The following is a 23,651-nucleotide window of genomic DNA, read 5'->3' as shown; positions in this document are numbered from 1 at the left end:
ATGATGTGATGGATTCTAAAGTATCGTAAGATATTCGTAATTACATTGCAATAGATATTTGAAACAATTTCATTATCAATTTTTATAATTCAAGGTGATATTTCGTCATAATTTATTATTGATACCACTTTTGTGAGTTCTAAAAGTAAAGATATGAGAGTCAAGACGAGGTTGCAAATTCCAACATAATGGTTTCCATCAGCACGTGAACCGATGCTGTTTTATTGATGCTCGCATGAACTGCGGGTAAGGTAGTTGGCAAATATTACCTACTATTAGCATTGGCGTGTTAGCCGTTGGGATTTTCCCCTGTAGACTTTGTATTGATATAATTTCTAGCTGTTCACCTTATCGAAAGATGTTCTCTGTGCGCTAATAGGATAAAACTATAAAAAAAGGGCAAAGAAAACTAACAATTATTCTTTTCCCATCTCCCCCGTTGTCTATCTTCCTTTCGCTTTTATATGAATCCGGCTTTAATATGTATTTCTTACTTATCAAATATTGTTTTAATAATTTTTAAGACTTGCAATTTTCTTGATATACTGGCGAATCAGGCATATGCACGTTTTATTTCTAACAAATTTAACTATTATTCCTTTTAGACTGGATTAGTAATTTTCTTGATAGAATGGCGAATCTAAAATGCATGTGCCTGTTCCATTTAGTAATAAATTTAACTGTTATTTCTCTCAGTTTAAGTTAATAATTTTCTAGCCAAAATTGAAAATCACGCAGACACCTACATTTCTTATCTACCAGTAAGTTAATATAACCGATGATTAGAAGGATCAGATGTAGGATTCAATGGTAGGCATTTTACTAAAATTTATCTTTTTTAAAAATCCTCCCAAATATTTTTCATGGGCGTTTAATACACGAAGGCACGTTTTTCCCCGGTGCATTATCTCTATTATTTCTGTTTTAACTATAGATTTTAGTATTTCAGATTGCACAATTTTGTAAAGAGAGAACTAGCGCGTGAATTTGAATTAACCAGAAGGGTTTAAAAAATAGTTGCCATTTTTATCTAATTTTTGAAAATTCTTAACTTGTGTTAGAAACTACTTTTTTAAAATTTTATCTCGACATTAATTAAGTCACACATTGCTAACAACAACAATTCTTTTATTTAAAATAATTCAACAAAACGAACTACAACTTTACACACTTAAATTCCCCATCACTTTCCACAAACCCTACATTATCAACCCCATTCATCTTTTCGTTGATTTTAATGAACTTCAGCGACTCCCTACTGGTAGGTGGCCATAAGGGGTCATTACGCAACTCTTTAGCCACATCCACATGTTCCTTTCTATTTTTTGAACATTTGCTGAATGCCGGTTCTATCCACTTCTCCAACACAACCTCTACCAGGAAACATTGCACGATATAGCAAGCTGCAAACGTCACCAAAGAAACATAAATACACATCCACCTGCCGTCCATTTCAGTGGGCATTTGCAGCTCCATCACCTCTGCGAACCAGTCAGCAGAGAATAAAGTCATATAGCCGCAAATGATTGTCATGCTCAGGAGGCAAAAAATGAAAATTAAGTTGGTGAAGATGTTTTTCCTGTAAGGTTTTCCTTTGGAAAACGTTATGGCCATGATGATGTATTGGAACATTGAGGTGCAATATACGGCGTAGTTTTCAAAAGAGGGAGCGAAGGTGGTGATGCCGCTTTCACTAGGGTCGTACTCGAAAGAGTGGAACCATTCGAAAGTTTGGATGTAATGATAGGAAAAGAGTTGGGAGCCTGCTGCAAGGAGCATGAATAATGTTATTGAGCATAGAGGAACGAAGCTTAAAAGGCTAGTTCTAGGAGGTGTTTTTGCTAGTTTTGTATTGGCCTGAGTTCGTCCAAAAGTGGCTGCGAAGTTTAAAACTAAACATACATCGATAAAGAGGAATTGCATGGAGCTCAGGTTGGTGTCTATGGCATAGAGAATCATCACAGAAGTGAACTCTGTTAAGCTGTAGCAGATCATCATTTGAAATACTCCGAAGGATGTGACTAAGGCGGCTCTTCCTTCTTTGATGATTTTGGGAGCGCAGGAAATGTTCGCTTCTTTAGAGGTGAAAGGAGAGGCCACGCTGGATTCTGCCTCTGAGAGAGAAATCCCCACGTGGGCTGCTTTAAGGGCTCCACAATCATTAGCTCCATCTCCGCACATAGCTTCAGAGACTTTAGTTATTTTTACTTTCATTAAAATAATTAACACTTACCAACGTAATAGCCCAAATTCTTCAAATACTCCACTAATTGGGCCTTTTGTGCCCCAGACATGCGGGCGAAAACCGCCCCTTTGATCATAATTTTCGGGATCAATTCCGGGAAATATTTGACCACGTTCGACCAGCTTTGACCACTAACCACAAAGTTGTATTTTCGATTATTTTCGCCTGTAGATTCTATATCTTTGACTTTTCCATTTGTGTAACTCTATAAAAAAGAGGGGTGAATTGTGCTACTTTGCCATAGTCAAATTTTACTTGAGTAGACGGTTTCTTTAAAGCCAGATAATTAATAATGGCAGATTTCTGTTTTGTGGGTTCTTCTGCGTAAATTTCTATGGCGGTACAGGATTCGTCAATGATGTGGCATTCTCGAGCTACAGTGACTGCGGTCTGGATGTTGTCGCCTAAAATTAATCCAGAAAATCTGCCGTTTGAGTTATCGCTTTGGAACCGTCTGAATCATCAATTTTAGTTCACTTTAGTCCAATTGTAACCTGATGTTTTACGTGTATAAATTTTTGCTCTAGTGGTGAACATCTAATACAAGTACAATGTGCAAATCTCACCTGTAATCATAATAACTTTAAGCCTGGCGTCTTTGAGAACTTTTATCACACCTTCACTCTGAGGTTTTAGGCGGTTTTCGAACACCAACAGTCCTAGGAATCCAAGATCTTTTTCCACATCGTCTCTGTGGCATTTGCTTATTGATTTATAAAGTAAATGTTGAGGTAATTGTTTACTTGCTAGACCTAGGTATTTGTTTGCAAGATAATATTTTACCCGTATCTTCAAATAAATTTTGTCAATACCTATAACTCTGTATCCTTGCTCAGTATATTTATTCAAAGTTCTATATATCCCCTCTGGCACGGAGTCCTTATTAGACAATGAAATCACCTTTTCGGGCGATCCTTTGCAGAACACTTCAAACTGACCCCTTCCAGGTGATTTGGTTATCACGGACATTCTTTGTAAAGTAGAGGAAAAGTGGTATTGCTTGACAATGCCGATTTCGTCGATAGTCTGCAAAATTTTACGATAACGAAAGGAAATTTAGTTTACGGTAGTTTAAGACATACGCCGTTTTCTTTCATTTGGCTTGTCCTTACGATGTATGCAGGCACAAAATCACCATAGCTTTTCCCTGGAAGATGGTTGTCTTCGAAAATCCATCCCGTCGATTCAAACATCTAAAAATTACCGGTTTAAAGATAATGCGCGCATTTAGTACAAGGAAATCGAGGGCTGAGTAAAGTTATTAAAAAAAGAATTCTCATGAAGTCGATTAAATAAAGCTTTCCTTCTAGGTTTTCATCGGGATTATTTTCCAGATAAAATTGACCATATTATAATATATTTGCCTTTATAGTTCAGTACCTTGACATCCAATGGATCTCCCCCAATTTTCCCCTCTATAACGGTCAATGAATGACACGTTGCCATTCCTCGAAACAGGTCGGCACTGCTGGTTAATACCTCAACGTTCCTTATAGGATTCTCGATGCATTTCTCTACTACCGGAACCACGCCCCACATGTCCAATGCGTCTTCAGTTAAAGTTCCAGTCTAAATTTTACGTTGTTTGAAGTCGAATGTATCAATATCTTGGCAACTTTGTCGGGAAGATAATTATTCAAGAGATCTACTCTGATTTCATTGTTTCTATGCAAATTATCTATTTGGCAAAGTTACAAAGAGTTTGATATACAGGGTGTTTCCTAAGTACGGTACATAACTTCGGGAGCGCATTCTACAGCTAAAATAAAGGTAATCTTGTTATATAAACTATATCTTAAAAATGCTTCGTTGCGGAAATACAGGGTGTGAAAATTTTATTGTCGGAAATCTAATGTTTCATGCACAGATAATAAACGATGTTAGTGACTAGTGAAACGTCTACAATTTCGCTACCAAACGGGCAAGTACACAACAAAAAAATTCATATTTTCATACAAGAATTTCTTCTCTTAAGAATAATAAAAAAGGATGAAAAAATTTAGTTACAATGTTTTTTATTTACTTACTCGAAAACGGTGTATCCTATGAAAAAAAGTCCAGAAACCTTTCTTCTTCCAAATCGAACACATAATTAAAAAAGGAAGGAAATATTGGAAAAGAACAGTGGCGTACCACATTTTTCCTTCAAAATATTCAGCAATTATCCTGTCCGCACGCCACTGGTTACACAACAGCCACTGTTTTTAGCGTAAAAGACGCACCGTTGCTAACTCTCGAACCCTGCAAAATTTCATTACTCGAGTAGTTTCGGAAATATTTAAAAACTTGTAATTTTTTAAAGAAATTTATACACCCTGTATTTCCACAACGAAGCATTTTTGGGATATAGTTTATATAACAAAATTACCATTATTTTAGCTGTAGAATACGCTCCCGAAGTTACGTGCCGTACTTAGGTAACACCCTGTATAGACTTTACCTTATCGAAGCATATGCAATTGACAGATCCAGATACGTTAATCACTCTGGAATTAATGCAGAAAATCTTGGATAGTTTAAGTCTGTGCAGAGCGAACAGTTTGCCCACAGTCATGGCTGCTGGCAAGGCTGGGGGGATGACAATAGTGATTATATCAAGGGCCTTAATGGCAATGTCTGCAGGGTCTATTTGTCTCGATGACTGGAATATTCAATTGTATATTTCATTTTAAATGGACGCTGTAGCTACCTTAGAGACTACAGTGTATATGACCCCAAGCACAGCTATTCCAGCTAAAATTGCTATGTACTTGTAGCTGTCTCTGTCGAATTTGAAGTCGGCCGGTGGGGGGTAGAGAATGCTTCTCACTAACTCCCCTTTTGTGGTCAGAAATCCGGTTCTAATTACCACCGCCAAGACTTTTCCGTTTTCTGTCAAATACATTTCATTTATTTATTTTTTTGAGAATATTGTCGCTTACCGTGTGATCTTGTTTGGATCACTTTAGTGCCACAAAATAAAGTGTGATTAACGTCTTCCTTTAAACTGTAAGGCATCTCGTGGTAGTCCAACGGGGTTTTTGTTATAGGCACAGATTCACCTTTAATTGACTTTTTTAGTACTGCCGAACAAAAAAAATCGCAAGAGTTTACCGGTGAGCATGCTCTCGTTCACAATGCAATTCCCGTTCAACAGCACAGCATCACAATGCATTTCGCACCCCTGCGAAGGTATCACAACTACGTCACCAGGTACCAAACAGGTGGTGGAGGTTTCTTCGAAAATTCCATCTTCTCTACGAACGGTCACCATTGACGTGAAGTTGACGGTGCCTTTGAGGTTTTTTTGATTCTGAAATATGTGAAAGAACTGTTTCACGATGGCTGATTTAATAACTGGAACACAGTTTTGAGTTCACGTTTTAAATAGAAAAACCGATAATTCACTATATCCGGTTTTAGTGATGCTGAGATGATGTTTTTTGCCATCTTTTTTTTCGTTTAAAAGCAACTTGAACGTGGAAGATGCAGGACCTAAAGGTTTTTTCTTCACGTGGCACCGTTGCCCGTCCAAAATTGCAATGTGCAGGACTCTTGTTCTATAAAGACTTGAGAAATTCCGTGTGCGATTGATGCATTGTAGGTTGCCATCTTGAATTTCCCTTCCTCATTTCACAAACACGAAAACATCTCGGCTTGATCAGAGATTGCCGTAATTAATAGAGATGTCGTACTAAATATACACGGTTCGTCTAGTCGCATCATTTTCGGTGATCTCACTGTCCGAATCTGAAGAGAATAAATTCATCGCTTGTATTACCCAACCCTCAGCGTAGAATAATGGCCGTGCTGTTAAAGTCTAATGTCAACGCTCAAAAAAAAAAAAGTTCAAAGCAACGTTGCCGTTTCTCTGTTTTAATAGAAATTATAGATTTTGGGAAAATTTAAGGGAATTGAGGCAGCGTGGCGCGAGAACATTTGAAGTAAATTCTTATCGCGCTCTTGTCGCTACTTAAATTTGAAAAAATCGAAAGTTCTATTATTATAATTATTGTTTATAACAACCACTTAAATAACTAATATGTGCAACTACGAGAAAGGAATAGAATGAGGAATATCTAGAAAGTATCGTGACCATGTTGAACTTTGATATTTTAAAAATTCCTTCCATGGCATTTATTGATTACAATAATTAGTATTTATTGGTAGAATACACGAGAAACATTTCCTGCTTTTTGCCACTAAATTAAAGGGTCACTTAAGGCGATAACAAAATTTAGCACGTTTGAAATCACATGTCTGATAACTAGTTGTTTTCGTTGTATGCGATATTTGTGGTTTATATCTGAATATAAATTACCTTCCGAGTCTGCAGAATTGAGGTAGATATACCGAAAACCGACATTATGACGATGGCAACTGAGTAGTAGTAGTACTGCTCAGCCAGCCAGACCAATAAACTGAATAACTGGAACATGTAGAAGGGCGTAAGAGCTTCCAGAATCAGGAGCTGCATGACTGTCTGTTCCGGTGTTACTATCTCATTGTTACCATAGACTATTCGTCTGGAACAAAAATTGTAATTTCTGCCAGAGAAAAACATTAAAGGACTCACTTTCGGATTTGTTCCTCACTGGATTGGCCCTTGAATTGGTGCAATCCAGCTCGACTAATCCCGTTTTCCAGGCCTGCAAGCTTAATAAACGTTTCTTTGTCTTCATCCCAAACGTAGGTCAGCTTTTTGCAGTTCACGACGCGAATTTGGTATTTTTCTAAAACAGGAGTAAGTACTAGCTTTCAGGGGGCTATTGATTGGGGGTTCCACAGACCTCTAGTATTTCCATCAGTCAGTCCGAATTTTAGCAATTTTTTGATGTTGGGTGCATAGTTTCCTTCTAAAGAGTCGCTGAAAATTGATTTAGTTTTATGTGTTTCGGGGATCTGGTATTATATGTACCTGCTTAGACTAATGATTTTTTTCACGAAGTGCGTGCTGGTTTTCCCATTGTAAATGTCCTGGAAGTTGTGGTTCTAATTTTTATTGAAATTTTACAACTTTTCTAATACCCTTATTAGTAACTCTTCGGCCACCTTCAAATCGCACTTCCGGTGAGTGGCCTTCAGGTGCAGGACCGGGTACCAGTGGAAGATAAGTCTCAATATTCCCATTGTTAACAAGTATAGAATCACGCAAATGTTACATTTCAGCTTACTGATGACAAACCCTTGTATCTCCTGCAAATTTAGAGTTCCTTAAGAAGAAACAGACGTTCGCAAACAAGTTTACCATTTGATCATCTTCACCAAAATTAATGTACTGAAATCCATGATCGTTATTGTTATCAGGTTTTCCGTTTGCTTTGCTGTTTTTTGTCAAATTATCACCTGAAATGTGTATAGTACAATTCAGTGGCAGTAACGAATTGAAAATATATATATATACAGGGTGAGTCGGGAGGATCGTGCCAAACTTCAGGAGCGTGTTGTACATGAAAAATAAATGTAAAAAACTCAGATGTTGTTATCCGATTTTCGTTTGTTTACAAGTTATAGCGTAAATAAGATTTTTTAACTAGGATTCTATTTACCATAAACGTGCCTGGACGTTGGATTGGTCGTGGTGGCCCTATTAGTTGGCCTCCAAGGTCTCCAGACCTCACACCACTAGACTATTGTTTGTGGGGTTGGTTTAAAATTTAAGTGTACAGAGTAAAAGTGGACACTCAAGATGCACTAATTCAACGCATTAGAAATGCTGCAGCTGCCATTAAAGAAAGACATGAAACAATCAGGAGCGCAACGAATGCTCTTCATAGACGAAGCCGAAAATGTTTAGAAGTTAATGGCAATATTGTTGAACATTTACTATGATATTCAAACGTTCATTTATGGAATTTCTTATGAAATTTATAAATTTTTTTAATTTTATGTTTTAATTTTATTTACGCTATAACTTGTAAAAAAACGAAAATCGGATAACAACATTTGAGTTTTTTTACATTTATTTTTCATGTACAACACGCTCCTGAAGTTTGGCACGATCCTCCCGACTCACCCTGTATATACATGGATTTTTTGATATAAATGCGTAGTTTGTAAGGAATATTGATAGGTAGATATTGGAAATGATCATATATTAATTAAATAGGATTTGTATCGGTAAATAATGAGTTTCAAAATAATTTTTTACAACTTTTTTTTCACTATAATGACTCGCCTGTAGCAATGATCCGCACCTCCATCATTAATATTAATAATATCGAAAATTTACCGAGTGACCCTAATACATGCGAAATTATGTGACAGGAAGAACTGTGTGACGCAAAATTATTGCTATCATTAGTCTGTAGGGTCAATTAGCATGAAAACCAAGTGCAAGGTCGTAAATGTGAGCTTTTGTGCCTTCAAACTGGTATGTGTTTTAGACATTTCCTGATTGCGATTTCAGTTATCTCAGATTTGATTTTACGGCAGACAAAAATACCACAACGGTGATTAATTTGTTGCCATCAAATTGCGTGTGAATTTTCTGGAATTTCAGATAAGAGGTGCTTATACGTATTGTCTTACGTACGGTTTTCATCGTGCATTGGTACTGCCAATAATTAATTTGGCATAAGGGAGCAGAAGTGTGTATGATCTTCCCTGTAGAGCTGAAGTGTGATAATTCGGCAACATAGTTATGCACTCGACAGTCGCATTCGGACCACTTTGAGGTCTCAGTCTCGGAGACACTTTTAACGCGAAAATAACCAACAGCGTTCCTAACTATAGCTAAAGTTTATCGGTAAAAACGAGCGATTTATCAACTAAAAAAATCGTTAAATAAGAGCAAAAAATGTGGTGCCGGTGAAGTTCCTAAAAAGGGTGACTGACGTCATACGTGAATAAAAATTTAATAACAATAACGTTCCTTGACTTAAGTCTAATGAAATACACGTCCCAACAGGCACTATGTGTCCAACTGCTTTGTAAACATGATTTCAAGAATCACCTATTTTCATTATAGCCGATTAAATGGTGGAGGGACCAATTAGTTAATTGATTAAATTCGATAGAGTTAAATAAAACTTTTAATGTTTATAAAAAATCTTACTAAGGTTTTCACTTTTGCAAACACAATTTCTATGTGTGCGTATTCGAGAATGTTGTAATTACATAAAAGTAATATTATCACGAGGAACACTTTCGTGTGTTGTATAATGCAATAAGGTACACGTGCGTTATTGCCTATGCTATTGGCGTTTTTGTTTCGGAATCACGGAAGGGGACCGCTGTCGACTGAAAATCATCATGAATGATAGAAACGGCAGAACGAAATTTCCCCTAAAGTATTTACAAATAATAATGCGAAGAAATGCACTTTTAAGCAACAAAATCATCACTAAATTATAGCTACATAAAATTTGTCTTCCGATTCATTGTTAAATAACTATTAATTTAAAATCAGCTCAAATATGAGGTTTTACGTTCATTTTTTTGTATCTGTTTGTACTCACAAAGTAAGGAAGTAACCAGCAGTTTGCAGCAAAAAATACAGGGTGGCCCAGATTTTGAGATACTAATTGTCTCAAAATTACTAAATGGTTTTTTATTCATTAAATTTCCTTCAAAATCTCAAAGTCTTTGAATTTTTCAAGAACTTCAGGCGAGACTAACGCCATCTTTTTACAAAATGACGTATGCAGCCGCTTCGGTCTCGTAGGAAACGGCATTCTGAAATTTGTCCAATCAAAAGCGCGTATCTCGTTTCTGCAATTTCAATAGCTGTCACTGCTGCCATTTTGCAGAAAATTCAAAATTATGTCCCGCAGAGAGGTGCGTCGTCTAATTGTGTCAGCACCATTGGCGTACTCCATATTGGAACGAAATAAAATTTGAAAATTCACACGTACATTAACGCAGAGTCTTCTTTATCTTCGAATTGACTCGATGATTCAATCGGTTCTTTGACTTTTGACAAACATATTTCTAAATGACTACATGATGGAATTCAGGATAAAGAGTATCGGACCGTGTTAAACAGCGAATTGATTGGAGAGGCGAGAGGGTCGAAGAGCGATCGTCGGATGTAAAATGTGGTGAGGTACTTTTTAGATTATTTAAAGCTTTTATGATAAAATTAACTCTATCTTCGACATTACCGTTAAAAAAGCCCTAAACTCAGTTTTATTTTCAGCGTTTTGCTTCGATAAAATTTCCCTTAATTATACCTCCATTCAAGTACTTTAACATTAAATAAAACATAAAATTTACCTTGAGCATCACACATTTTCTATTATCCCCCTTAGTAAAGAACCTTTGCATATGTTTGTACGAGTCCCAGACGAACTCTTCCCCAGCTCAGCCCTTTAGCATCAACTGTGGTGTCGTTAACCCCCACACAACCCACTCGTTCTCTCAAAAATTTCAATTGCTTTCGCAGTTTTATAGTATATGCTATTAAAGTTAATGCTATTTGGATTTAGCGTGTGTTATATCAGCATAGCTGAGCTTAGCAGGTGTAATGTCATCGCTGGCAATAAAGAGATTGCGGTTTTATTTATTGAACTCTGTATGGAAAATTGAAAATAACGCACGGGATTATCTTGATGGTATTTTTTCATTTGACTTTGTTGCTAAAGTGGTTTAAATCTCTTGCTGAGTTCGTTCATTTATTTTATCTTTGTGGTGCGCAAACAAGAAAATCGACTGTAAAAGCCAGCAAAATAACAAAAGTTCCAGTTAAGGCGTTTTGGACCAATCAACAGGGACTCATCCAAAACCATTGGAACCGATATTTTCTGGTTCTAATCAGGTTTCAGAACCTGGTTTTTAATCAAAATCAAAGAGTGAACTGAAGATACCATTTATCGGCCTGTGTTCGAAGACAAGTCACGGAGGTTATCACTACCGGGGTTAGTGTAACGTACAGTTTTTGCAGACTTTGTCTGGACGTGTACGGACGGGGAAACTTGCGCTTATGAGTGAGTCATAACAGCACTACTTTTCACGTGGTGCAGATCCTGTGGCGAAGCAGGTACGTAAAAGGGATTTTTTCTTCATAAATAAAACATGTTTGATTAAAAAAAAAATTGATGACGTTTCCTCTCTCCCGACTACCTCTCAAGGCTCGTTCCTAATTAGCTTAGCTAATGATGCGCGACCTGCAGCTTTGTGAAGACCAAAAGCGCGCATTTGGGCTCATTTTCGTCCAATAAAAATAGTAAAAATCTCAAACTCACCTTGAATATTGAAATTACTAACCATACCGCACCAATATCGCGCGCCTTCACAGTGGTTCTCTTTCAAAATTACTGACTGCAATCGGCGGTCGGAATAATTGTTTAAGTAATTAACGTTAAAATTGCGACATTTTCGAGAAATATTTTGCAATCACGGGTATGTACACTTTCTCGAGGTGTTTTGCGAAAAAATGCCCGGCACGTTATGGTTCTGTATGCGAGCATCGCTTTTAAATGCTAACGGTGTTGTACGTTGATATAACATATAATACAGCGGCTAATCGTCGATGTTAATGAGCGTCACCGTCACTGAGAGGGGAGTGTGCAATGAAGATGTCAATATTAGAAGGGAAAAGGAGTTTCCGTTCTGTGCTTTTCAGTGGTGCAAATTTCCTTAAAAACACATTCAGGATTTCCCTAGAAAAACAATAAATTCCACGTGGCCACCGAACTTACTATACAGGGTGTCCGAAGATATCGTTGAAGTATTTTAGGAGGCGATTCTAGAGTTTAAAATAATAAAAAAAGTTCTCATAAACATACCCCGAAAAATGCTTCTTAAAGGGGCTAGAGCCCTTTAAAGGACCTGTGAGAATGTTTTTTTCGCAATATTTTCAAAACGGTCTGTGTCAAAATTATGAAATTCGGTATACTTTAATTAGTCGGAAAAACTTTCTTTGTTTTAATAATTGCAAATTTTAGTCAGGGGCGTCACGTCTTCCACGTAAATCTTGCCTTAACTTTTTTGTTTGCGACAATTCTTCATTTTTGAAATCGAATTACTGATTCGCAAGTGTTTTTCAGTAAAAAGTCCTCTTACTTCGTCTTGTTAGGATGGACCGTTTTCCAGAAAAATGGATTTTTATGAATCGATGCGCGATTACAGGGACGTAGAAATGCACGATTTTCTGTGGAGAAAAGAATGAGATATATTGAGATGAACGGGGGCCATTTTCAACATTTGTTATGAGTAATAATTACTAATATTGGTCTTGCAATTGCTGGATAATAAAAAAATACATTTTTATTACAAGGATGCCTGCTACGTCTATTAAGACACGTTTCTGTGTCCCTACAAAAATATAAATGTCAATACATAATCTTAAGTTTACACGTTTTCTATTTAAACGTCTTAGTATTATACGGGGTGTCTAAAATTAAGCTTCTAACATGCATATTTTTGACGCTCGCAGTTTCAAGGTTTTCTGGAGTGTGCGCAACACGTTGAGGGCCGGAAGGCTTTTTTCCGTCATTGAAGCTCCTGTTCGTAGATTGTTAACCCAACGTGGGATTGTGCCAGGCCTTGGAGTAGAATAATTTCGATTAACGTCGATTCTGTGACGAAACTCACGCTGAACTGCGATCATAGAGTCACCACTCCTAAGAAAACAATCACAAACGAGTATCCGATGATTTAACGCCCACGAACAACTCCATGGTGGCAACTGGAAGATGATAATAAAATGCTGTGAGCCAAACAATGGAATGCCTGTTAAAGCACAACCTTTCGATTGTAAAGGGCCGAGTACTGCTTGTACTAAAAACGCTTGGTGACCGCGCCCCACCCTGTATATGGCGGCCTTCCACTCCGCAAGCAGGACCAACTTTAACGGGGTCCGGCAGGTCTTGTCTAAAACATGCGTGGTAAAGGAGAACGTTATTGTCAAAGTTAGATTAGACGAAGAATGGAAGGTGATTTAACGCTGAAAATACTCTTCTTGTGTGTAAAACGTTATTTACGGAAAGAAAACAAGGGGCAGATTCGCCATTTTGTGAAGGAAATCGCGGACCTGGTTCAAGAAATAATTAGTAAATCCGATATTACACATATGAAATATTCCATCAAAATATATTGATATTAACAAACTGCGTTGAATGATGGGTCGTTGCATTCGGGCTTTATGTCTAAAATTGTTTAGAAATGAACGAACAGGAACGCAAAATGGGCAACAGGGAGACTTGCTGGAAAAAAACCTTTCCGTCAATTGTAAAAAAACAAAAAAATCCATTAATTTCCATTAAAAGTGTATTCAAGAATCACAAACACGTGACTACCATAACTTGCACTTTTCTTCAGGGTTCATGGGACTGCCCGTAGGACACTGGAAAGCTTTGGCAAAGTCGTCCATGTTGGACAGCACGCCATTGACCCTCATACTAGCCCTGGCATGGCAGTTGGAAGATGCGATGCAGGATTGCTGTAAGGATACCAGATAGGCGTCCGATTCAGCAGAGCACCACATCTGGAACATAAAGATTGGTAAGTTGAAGAAAGGGCCTGAATATTACGAACGGTCACGGTTTTTGGTTGAAATTTTGGTATTTACCGGATTCTAACCTTGTTGCATGTTAAGTAATGTCTGTAAGAATTCAAAGCAGTATACGGGGTTGTTCACCCAACCCGTTCATTAAGAGTTAACTAGGATTTAAAAATGAAATAAATTTGAAGTTAAGTTAACTTCGACATGTACTATTTTTCAAAAGTATTTTTAACTTTCAGTCACTTCCTGTTTAACAGGCAATAGCTGTCAATATGTGTATTTTAAATGGGACTTCTGGTATATTATTTTTAGATTTTAGCCAATATTTCACACACACGCTCTGTATAATGTTTCATACTCGGCCTTTATCGTTTTTGAGATATTTGACCTTGAATTAGAAACGCGCTTGCGTAATGATCGATTTTAAAATTTCATATCTCCGCAGTTGCTAGAGAGTCCATCTTCACATCTACAGAATGTCAATACACACGCTTAAGTATATAAGTCTTAAGTTTACACTCTTGCTATTTATATGGCTTAGTATCATACAGGGCGTCCAAAATTGAGCTTCTAATGTTGATATTTTTAAAATTACAACTCATTTTTTCTATGAAACTCTTTACAACTTTAAACACTATCAAGTAGACAATGTAGTTCCCTATTAAGCTGTATCAGGGTTATCCATACCTATTCCAAACCACTTTCGGAAAAATAATGTTTTATTGTGTGGAACTGATAGCAGTGTAGTAATACATGTTCATTCTGGAAAAATGTTCTAATAACTTTTTACATTTTTAATAACTTTTATCTATGATAGGACAACGCATTATTTATTTTTCATGATGAACTGCATGAAGAGCAAAAACTTGCCATGATGAATATGTACTACTAGTTTCATATAAAGCTTAATTATTTCGAACATAGCTCGATACAGTTCGATGGGCAATTACATTCTCTACTTGGTACTGCTTAAAGCTATAGGGTGTCCCATTTGAAAAAGTAGCCTTCGGCGACTTCGAAAATGTGAACGTCAAGAGCCGAACTTTTGACACTCCGTGCAATGCTAAGCCACATAAACAGTGAAGGTGTAAACCTAACGCTCTGTATTGATATTCTGCAAAACATGAAGATTATGTCTTTAATTACTAGGCAGATATATACAGGGTGTCCGGTTTTCGTTGGACAGCGGCAGCATCTCGGTAAGTAGAGCAAGCAGCAACTTCGGACAAAAAATTTATCACTAATGGGACCATGAGAAATCTCTGGAAAATATTTTCAGCTTCGTGAAATCGCCGCAAGGGGGCGCAGTAGGGACGGTAGTTCCTTAAAATTGACGAACACTCTTTTTCCTTTTTGACTTATTGATAAATAACTGAATTGAAATGCGCCTTTCGGGAAAAGCGTAGGTTTTTTAAAGCTTTACAAGATGGGCTTATGAAAATAGTATAGTTCCATTTGATTTATTAAAGAAAAACGAAGAAAACCGCTATCACCTGAAAGAATGCCCTCTAGCGATTTTGTTCTGGACTATGGATTTTTGGTCAATGTGGATATTAAATCGGCTTGTAATTCCCTCACAATGAAGGACAGAATCACTGAAATCGGATAATTAGAAACAGAGATACGATAGTTTGAACTTAAAATGATTCATCGGCTTCCCCCACTTTTATTATGTGAGTTATGAAATTATGTGTCGAACAAAAAAGTTTCAGAATGATGTAATCTTATTGATAGTAAATTAAAATGTGCTACTTAACTAGTGACTTAGTATAGATTTGTCCATTTTAAGGAACTACCGGCCCTACTGCGCCCCCTTACGGCGATTTCACGAAGCTGAAAATGTTTTCCAGAGATTTCTCACAGTCACATTAGTAATAAAATTTTTCATCCGAAGTTGCTGCAAAAGTGGTAAAGGCCAAGTGTAGGAGATTATACGGAAAATATGCCTGAAACGTCACACAGAATCCCAAATTAAGGTAATATGCTTAGACTCGCCCTTAAAATAAGCAAGTTGACAGCTATTTCGGATTAAACCGAAAGGGAGAGGAAATTGTGAATATAAAAGAAATAGTTCACTTCGAAGTTGAATTGATTTCAAATTTTTAAATTCGTATCACCTTTGCATCCTAGTAACCTCTCAACGAAGAGGTTGGTTGAATAACCCTGTATACTGTTCGGTCTGAACCGGTACTTAAGGGTGGGGGGGAGGGGGTGATTGCAACAGTCTTTGATACGTTCCCGAAGCAAGCAACACCAGGAACGATGTTAACATCATTATGAGATGAGCGAATGTTTATTCTTGATGTGACCTACTGTTCCATATCCAACGAAAAAGAACTGTTCCGGTGAGAACTGCTCCGCTGAAGACATCACATATTTTCCGCTAAGGCTGGGAAGTAGTTTCTGGAAAGTTTTGAAGGCGTTCCGTAATCCGCCGCTATCGGCCACGTTTTCATTTAAGCTGCCAGAACCGCTTAACTGAAACGGTGGACGTGCAGTAAGTAAATAAAATTTGAACGAGTGCACGTAAATACCGTCCCATTGATTTCTGGTATAACATATTTTGAGTACTGTTCCACGAAACATTGGCTCTGGTTTTTGAAGTTGTTTATGGTGTCGTTGGACCACCAGGGCTGTATCACCCCGTCCTCGTTGTACAGGAAACCTTGGTAATCGAATCCGTGGACGATTTCGTGAGAAATTATCATTCCTATACGACTGTAGTCTAGAAGACTGAGATAGAGGGTATACAGGGTGTCCCAGATCAAAGTGAAAATATTTTAACCGTGGCTTCTACCAATGAAATTAACGAACAAGTATTTTTTTATTTTTGCCTTTAAAAGTCTTTCGTTTAAGTTCCAGGGCTCTTCGAATGTGGGACCGCGTTCGGATAAAATAATTTATGTTGGACGAGCCCTCCGAGGGATTGTCACCAAATTCGGTGTAGAAAAATTTTTCGATCGCAGCAGTTCGCAAACAAAATAAATGAAATACACAGCTTCGCCATAACATAGATGTGAGGGCCGGACTGCGAATATAAGGGCCGGACTATGAATATAAGGGCCCATATTTGTTTAACCGTTAAATACTTCGATCGAGTGATTACATTACTCGATTGTACCTTTCATTTAGAAACTTTTTTGTCTCTCGGAGATTTTCGCAGAATGCGTCGTTTCCTCGTGGTGGCGATTTCAAATTTTACGCCTTTTTATTGCAGGAATTTGTTGATATTAAGTAGAAAATGGCTCGGACAGCCACATCATTTTCCCTGTCAAAAAAACCACTCTGCTTGTCATTTCCCGGCATATTGTGGCCAACCAGCAGTAGGTACTACTCGTTAATGCTATCATTGCCATATTTAATTATAAAATAACATAAAAATTAATTCTTACTTGTTTTATAATGGCTCCTCCGTTGAGCGATCCCGAATATGCAGATATTCACTTGATTTATGGTGAGTGCAAACAAAATGCTTATAGAGCTAGAGCTCTCTACCATCGGCGATTTCCTAATCGGCGACTTCCAAGTGCAAGAACGGTTACAAATGTTCATATCAGGCTGAGGGCACTTGGCAGTTTCGCTCCTCAACGAGGGGAAAATCATGATATTAAGCACCACGGGGTAGATGATGAGCAATAATCAATTACTTTGAGGATGATAAAATTAGTAGTTTAAGAAATGCCGAGCGTGACTTAATGATCCCAAAAAGTCGTATTCAATGAGTGTTACCCCACGCAAGGATCACCCTTATCATTTAAAAAAAGTCCAGGAACTCGTGGTCACTTTGAATAATTTTTATTGTGCAATTTCACTCTTCTTTGCTATTTCGTTGCAAATAATTCAATAAATAATTTTAGGCAGACACGGGCTAATCCGAGGAAGATAAGAATTGCTTTAAAACAGCCACTATGAGGAAACGAAGCATTCTGTGAAAAGTCTCCAAGAGACAAAAAAGTTGCTCAACCAAAGGCATAATCCAGTAGTGTAATCACTTAATCGAAATACTTAACGGTTGAGTAAATACGGGCCTCCATATTCATAGTCCGGCCCTTATATCTATGTTACGGCGAGGCCGTATGTTTCATTTTTTTATTTGTGAATTGCTACGATCGAAAAATGTTTCTACACCAAACTTAACGAAAATCCTTTGAAGGGCTCTTCCAACACAAATTATTTTTTCCAAATGGGGCCCCACATTCAAGGACCTCTAGAACTTAAACGACCGACTTTTGGACCAAAAGAAAAAAATACGTGTTTGTTAATTTCATTAGTAGAAACCATGATTAAAATATTTGCACTTTGATCTGGGACACCCCGTAGATCACTGAAATTTTCTACTGGGTGTCTCTAAAAGACCTTGACAATACTCTGCCATAGTTAGCCGGGATCGAAATAAAGCGATTTAACCAAGCTTACCCTGGTCCAAAATTTGATGGTAGCCGAGCTACAGGATGGCAAAGTTGAACTGTCAAATTCGATTTTTAGCTATAATTAGTAAACGGTAGGAGGAAAGCTCACTTTCTACAAGGGAGCTTTTGGGGGTAAGGAATTCGTACCCGCAAACAAAATTTATGTACCTCGAAGAGGGCACCGCATACGAATCAGGTACTTGTTTAGGCCCTTCAAGCTTTATTGTTTGTAACGGTAAACCACTTTTGGGCAAAAGAACGTACTTGCGCGATATTTTTGCTTAAAAAAGGTAGATCTTAATTAAGTCACCGACTGCGACACTTTCGGGAAAAACTCTTGCAAAGTAAATGCAAAAGAATGTAATTTTCCAAATGGACACTTTCTAAATTTTAACTTTTTAATGTTAAAAAAACCGTAAAAAAAATTTCTTAGATGACTGTTGCTAAATGCCCGCCATTTACGCACGTACAAAATGAATGCGACGAATAAAATTAAATTATATTCTTTGTATCACTTCGTTACTGCCTCGATGATCATTTACTGCATTTTGGATTCGTTGCAAGTTCTACTTGAGTAGTAACAGGCGTTCGGTACACCACGGACCTAACGTGTCCCCACAAAAAAAATCCAATGGGTTTATGCCCGGAGAAAGTGGTGGCCAATTCACGGGAGCGTCTTTTTCACTACCGATCGATTTATTTGGACACTGCTGATTTAAATAATTCCTGACAACTAATGCGAAATGAAGTGGAGAGCGTGAACAAGTATGGTTCAAGTATGGTGGAGAGCGTGAACAAGTAAGTAATGGGTATGTGACACCCTCTGCAATTTACATAAATTTTGTTTGCAGATATGAATTTCCCATTCCGAAGAACCGTCTTGTAGAAAATTTCTTGTTGTTTCTTCGTACCGTTTAATAATTACAGCTAATTAATTTAATTTTACATTTCAACTTTGCCATCCCGTAGCTCGGTGATGATCAATCTTTGGACTAAGGCAGATACGTTAAATCGTTTTATTTTGATTTCGGCTACCTATCGTAGAGCGCTGTAAAGAACTTTTAGAGACACTCTGTATAGAAGAGAATTAAAAAATACTGCATTTTGTAATGGAGAACTGACCTGGTGCTGCCTTGGAAGAATATTGGATGTAGCATGGCAAGGGGAAAGACTGAAAGAAAATTTCGAGGGTTTAGAAATGCAAAGTCTTTGTGACGATTCTCTTACTTATTCTGTTATTTGGGCGGTTGTAGTAGGCATTCACATCGAACACCGATTTTTCCCACCTAAAACCATTCATGTTAGGTTTTATGATGATAGAAATACAGTACTGTAAAACAATTAAACTTTCCACAGTTCGCCTTAATTGGGCACAATCTTGGCTTCAATTTTCCCTTTTAGGTATTCCCAGAGACGCTCAATTGGACTCAAATCTGGTAATCGAGCCGGCCACTCTAAGGCAATGTAAAACAATTAAACTTTAATCGCCTTTCTTTCAGGAAGCCGAAACACATGCTAAATTTCCCTAATAGGTCTTTTACTGTGGTACCCACGATGGCGAACCCTGTGCGGGATGAGGGGCAGTGATCCCCGACACGAGCTAAAGAACGCGCTCCCGAGACGGGTGGTAGCACATGAAAGTTTAATGGTTTTACAGTACCATATTGCAGCTACTTCGTGCAAAATCATTTAAATTGCAAGCTTTCTATCACTTATAAAATACAGGGATCTCGAAAATGGTTAGACAACTTACGCCATCCTTTTCCGGAGACTGATCATATTCAACGTGTAAGCCGATTGAAAAGATCTTAGGGTCTTGGCGTTGGAGAAATGGTCCCAAGTGGATATTTCCAGATTTTCAAAGAATCTATTCAACATACGCTTGTCCTGAATAAACTCCGGATAGCCCAATAGTGAAATGATGTTCGCCGCCTTGACCTGAGCAGCTGCCTTGGACTCGTCGTCCATCCAGGAGGTCTCCTCGATAATCTCTTTAAAGGAGGCTTGTAGATTGTCAATCATAGTTGCTGCCTGCAAACATAATCTTCTATGATTTTCACGTTACTTAAAGTTTTTCTAGTTTTTTTACTCTGTCTAGCAAGTTGTCTTCCATATATTTCGACCAGTAGTCGTACGCAACTGCCAGACTCAAAGCGAGAGTACCGGATGCATCCATGATTTTCCTGGAGCAGTATTCCCATCTAAAATCCCATTACCTTTTATGAATTAAGTCCGAAAAATTTTAACGAGATCTAACCGATCATAAGTGGGTTTCTGGATGGCCCTCATGTACTCATCGAAATAGCCTCTCGTTTCGGAATCACTGTCCGCAGCGGTGTAGGTAAAAGCTCTTAGCAGGGCCGCACTTTTCACTATTTCCACGTCGTTAATTCTAACCCAATTTATGATGCCGTAAAGGACGGTGCTCAAGTTTGTAGTGGCTGCAATCGGGAAGTTTTCGTCTACATCCACATAGGTGTACTTCAAAAGCCTCTGGACGTACTCCACCCAGTCTAACTAATAATAAAAGTTTTTCAAGGGGTTTACAGGACCGGTTGGGAGTTTTCAATAGTACCTGTATAGTATCTCCAAATTGCTCCTCAGTCCATTCATTCAACTGCTTTAAAGTCACAACAGAAGCCCAAGAATCGTTAGTTACAGGAGCAACTTCAGTGCCATCAGGTATGTACTACATGAATCGTTTATTGAAGCGTCTTCCTGATGGTTTGAAATCGAACACTCACCCCTCCGTAATAAATCCCTTTGAGGAAGTTGGAAATGTTGGCCACCTTTACGAAAATCTCCTCATCGCTAACGCAATTGCCGAAGATTCTATTCAGTTTCAATGAAATATTTCTAAGGAGAACCTCCATAGCGGGGATGGATTTTTCTTCGATGTTGCTAAGTCTATTCGGAGAAGATTCGAGGTTCTTGAAACCTTCCTCTATGGCTCTTTCGTAGGATTGGTCATAATCTGGTCGAAATTGCACGGGGATTTCCATGGCGTCAGTGGATATCTATTTTTTTTTTGAGTAAATGATGATTTGGTTGCTTTTTTAGTGCTTAATATACCCGTAGTAGGTTTCTCGTGGCGTTTTGAATATCAAAATACAGACTCGCAGTGAAAAACACGTTGATTCCAAACTCTGCAGCGATATCCGCTATATCGTTCCACATAGATGAGTTATGTTCAGAGTAAAAGTTTGCCATATGTTCATCTCCTAAGATCGGGAATCCTCCATACCTCCTCACCACCTAGACAACAAGGTATTTCAAACTATTCTTAAAGTACTCCCTGTGGCATGTCCATACGTAGGAGCAAGTGAATTCCGGTGAAAAGCGAGTTCATGCGATCTTTACAAAATTGTCGAAAAAACGGGAAGAAAGTATCCCGAGACCATCACTATGAATCAGTTCAAAACAATCCTTGAATGAAATTCGGGAAATGCGATTGCCATGGATTTCCATGGAAACCAAAATGTTGAAATTTTATTTTTTTACTAAAATGATGTTTGGACTCATTAGTGCTCTTGTCGAGGCGTTTTCCGAGGTTCATTCCTCCGAAAATACTTACGGAAAAGCACTAATGAGTTCTACAATTGTTGACCTCAATACCGCCCTATAAGTCAGCCCAAGACGACTATTTTAAACACATTTTAAAGATCCCGAGAACGGATTTCTTCCTGGTAAAACACTGTCCGAAAAGGCCCCAATGAGCTGTACAACCTGATCTCCACCCATTACTATAAATCAGCCAAAGACGACGCCTTTTAGACACGATTTAAAAATACTTTAGTTTACCGAAAACGAGTACCTTGGTACCTTGGCGTGAGTTCCGCACAGAACGAATGAAACGGCATGGATGCTATGGTATTCCTTCAAATACACTTTCTGGGAATTAGGCGCGTTTACACGGGTAGTGAAAAGTTTGTTCGACAATTGACCTCAAAGCATCGCTATAAATCAGCATTAAACGCCTACTTTCGCGGACATTGTGAATAGAGGTATCACTAGTTCCTTTCTCCGAATTATGGTAGCGAAAGAAACTAGTGGTGGATCGTGGAGTCAATGGTTCTGTGTTCGGCAGTACCTCCGCCGCTGATTATACCTACCTCCCCCTCAGGATCAACGATCCCTATAGCATTAGTATACGTATCGCTCATGCAGGCTTTCAATGCCCCCTTGGCCTTTAACACAGCTTTCGGGTCGCAATCCTGCTCGTCACTGCTCAACATCTCTAAAATTTTTCAATAAAGCGGTTTCGGTAAAGCTTTGCCACTCACCAAAAACCCTTCTGGTCAGTTTTTCCTCTAAAAGAGTGAATTGGTCGATCAAAGAGTCTCCTTCTTGTATAGGGTGAATGTTCTTAAAATTCCCGCATGTGTACTCGTAGAAGTCCTCGCAAGGGTCCGCGGTGAGATTCATGTACTGGAATTCTTGAAATTCTTCAAAGCAAATATGTCTTACTTATTACCTAGTTTTGATGGGTTTCATACCTTCGTTGGTTATGTAAGTTTCTTCAATTGCGTATCCACTAACTCCCATAAAAAGTGTAGTTATTCCCAAGAGAAAGTTCATGTTTGCTTGTTATTCAAAGACAGAGATGTTTTAAATGCTTATTTGGCATTACTTAACGTATACCACAATGCGCAGTTTTGTGAATTCTCGAAGCAATTTTTAAAATCCTAGACGAGGACCTGCTTTTGATAACTTTATAATCTCAACGTCATTAGATTCTTGATAGATTGTACTAATTATAGGGGACAGAGGAGCGATTTTGTTCATAAAGGTATAGGACATTAATAAACATCACCATTTTTAACAAGGTCAATAATGCCAATGTGGTTCCAGGCTCGATGCTCCCCTGATACCTCATTGACTATGTAGTATCAGTATTTTCCTTTATTCGGGCAATTGATTTTGTTAAGTAAATGACGCCGGGATTATCTGGGTTTTTTTTGCATTAGGGCAACAACGGTTTCGACATATCGGTTGCGATATGAGAACGACGGAGAGCTAAAGGAGTCAGAGTAATGTAGAGAATTAACAGAAATCAGTATAGTAATAAACAGCAAACATACTGCGGTGCATAAATAATAGTAAAATTGTTTTTTGATTTAAATAATTTTTTGTATGTGTCGTTAAGGAATTCAAGAAATTCGGTGGTTAAAACTCAAAAAAAAAAAAAAATCATATGTCCACTCTCCGCGTTGTCTTATACACATCTGTACGCGTCTAAGCATCGATTCATTGAGATGAAAGATATCCAGATTATCTTTTCACTTCTGCGAAAAATAGATTAGTTATCAATTTTTAGCGTTTACACAGAAGTACATACAATGAATTTGAATTAACAAAATTGCACAATTTGCTGGTAAGGTTGTTTTGCAGTCACCCCATTGAACTATACGGTTTGTCTTTAAGATATCGAAGTGTTTTCCCTATCTTTGAATGCAATCAATTGAATTACAATAAAGCAAATGTGCTTACAAATTTCCATTCACTATTTTTTGTATTTCGCAATTTATTTCACTCTTTTACGTAAATGCCAAGAAATCCAAAATGAATCTTT

The 23,651-nt window shown here is 37.9% G+C and overlaps 2 protein-coding genes across 3 annotated transcripts; both read right to left on the bottom strand.

Annotated features, from left to right (window-relative positions):
- Positions 1 to 1,111: 1,111 nt before the first annotated feature.
- LOC136347642 (polyamine-transporting ATPase 13A3-like) lies at positions 1,112 to 11,661 on the bottom strand. Of its 2 annotated transcripts, none has more exons than XM_066297813.1 (18): positions 11,410 to 11,661; positions 7,473 to 7,570; positions 7,253 to 7,420; positions 7,143 to 7,201; positions 7,015 to 7,091; positions 6,801 to 6,957; positions 6,546 to 6,750; positions 5,339 to 5,537; positions 5,167 to 5,286; positions 4,935 to 5,116; positions 4,686 to 4,886; positions 3,626 to 3,814; positions 3,328 to 3,438; positions 3,058 to 3,271; positions 2,812 to 2,997; positions 2,501 to 2,649; positions 2,234 to 2,450; positions 1,112 to 2,183 (listed from the first exon to the last, which is right to left on the bottom strand). In XM_066297813.1, the coding sequence occupies exons 1-18, from the start codon at positions 11,432 to 11,434 to the stop codon at positions 1,156 to 1,158; spliced, it is 3,585 nt and encodes a 1,194-aa protein (XP_066153910.1). In that variant the 5' UTR covers positions 11,435 to 11,661; the 3' UTR covers positions 1,112 to 1,155. The 2 variants fall into 2 exon arrangements, with proteins under 2 accessions (XP_066153910.1, XP_066153911.1); XM_066297814.1 differs by lacking the exon at positions 11,410 to 11,661 and adding an exon at positions 10,442 to 10,593.
- Positions 11,662 to 13,417: 1,756 nt separating this feature from the next.
- LOC136347643 (neprilysin-11-like) lies at positions 13,418 to 22,759 on the bottom strand. The gene is made up of 14 exons (XM_066297815.1): positions 22,576 to 22,759; positions 22,363 to 22,524; positions 22,192 to 22,316; positions 21,152 to 21,334; positions 20,824 to 21,096; positions 20,655 to 20,768; positions 20,337 to 20,596; positions 20,169 to 20,280; positions 19,833 to 20,110; positions 19,307 to 19,365; positions 19,202 to 19,250; positions 16,205 to 16,403; positions 15,984 to 16,148; positions 13,418 to 13,652 (listed from the first exon to the last, which is right to left on the bottom strand). The coding sequence occupies exons 1-14, from the start codon at positions 22,655 to 22,657 to the stop codon at positions 13,461 to 13,463; spliced, it is 2,253 nt and encodes a 750-aa protein (XP_066153912.1). The 5' UTR covers positions 22,658 to 22,759; the 3' UTR covers positions 13,418 to 13,460.
- Between the last annotated feature and the right edge of the window lie 892 nt (positions 22,760 to 23,651).

The sequence above is a fragment of the Euwallacea fornicatus genome, chromosome 29 (genome assembly GCF_040115645.1).
Source record: "Euwallacea fornicatus isolate EFF26 chromosome 29, ASM4011564v1, whole genome shotgun sequence".
Taxonomy (NCBI): domain Eukaryota; kingdom Metazoa; phylum Arthropoda; class Insecta; order Coleoptera; family Curculionidae; genus Euwallacea; species Euwallacea fornicatus.
The sequence above is the reverse complement of the archived record's forward strand: the minus strand, read 5'-3'. Positions and strand labels throughout refer to the sequence as shown.

What these genes read in the sequence shown, in the direction of transcription:
- LOC136347642 (XM_066297813.1), bottom strand. Translation starts at nt 11,434, where the DNA reads ATGGTTAGTAATTTCAATATTCAAG. An exon ending in AGTGAGGAACAAATCCGAAA is followed by an intron (nt 6,751 to 6,800) that starts GTGAGTCCTTTA and finishes TTTTTGTTCCAG; the next exon opens with ACGAATAGTCTATGGTAACA. An exon ending in GAACGAGAGCATGCTCACCG is followed by an intron (nt 5,287 to 5,338) that starts GTAAACTCTTGC and finishes AGTCAATTAAAG; the next exon opens with GTGAATCTGTGCCTATAACA.
- LOC136347643 (XM_066297815.1), bottom strand. Translation starts at nt 22,657, where the DNA reads ATGAACTTTCTCTTGGGAATAACTACACTTTTTATGGGAGTTAGTGGA. An exon ending in AAGACAACTTGCTAGACAGA is followed by an intron (nt 20,111 to 20,168) that starts GTAAAAAAACTA and finishes TTATGTTTGCAG; the next exon opens with GCAGCAACTATGATTGACAA. An exon ending in CCGCCCAAATAACAGAATAA is followed by an intron (nt 19,251 to 19,306) that starts GTAAGAGAATCG and finishes ATTTTCTTTCAG; the next exon opens with TCTTTCCCCTTGCCATGCTA.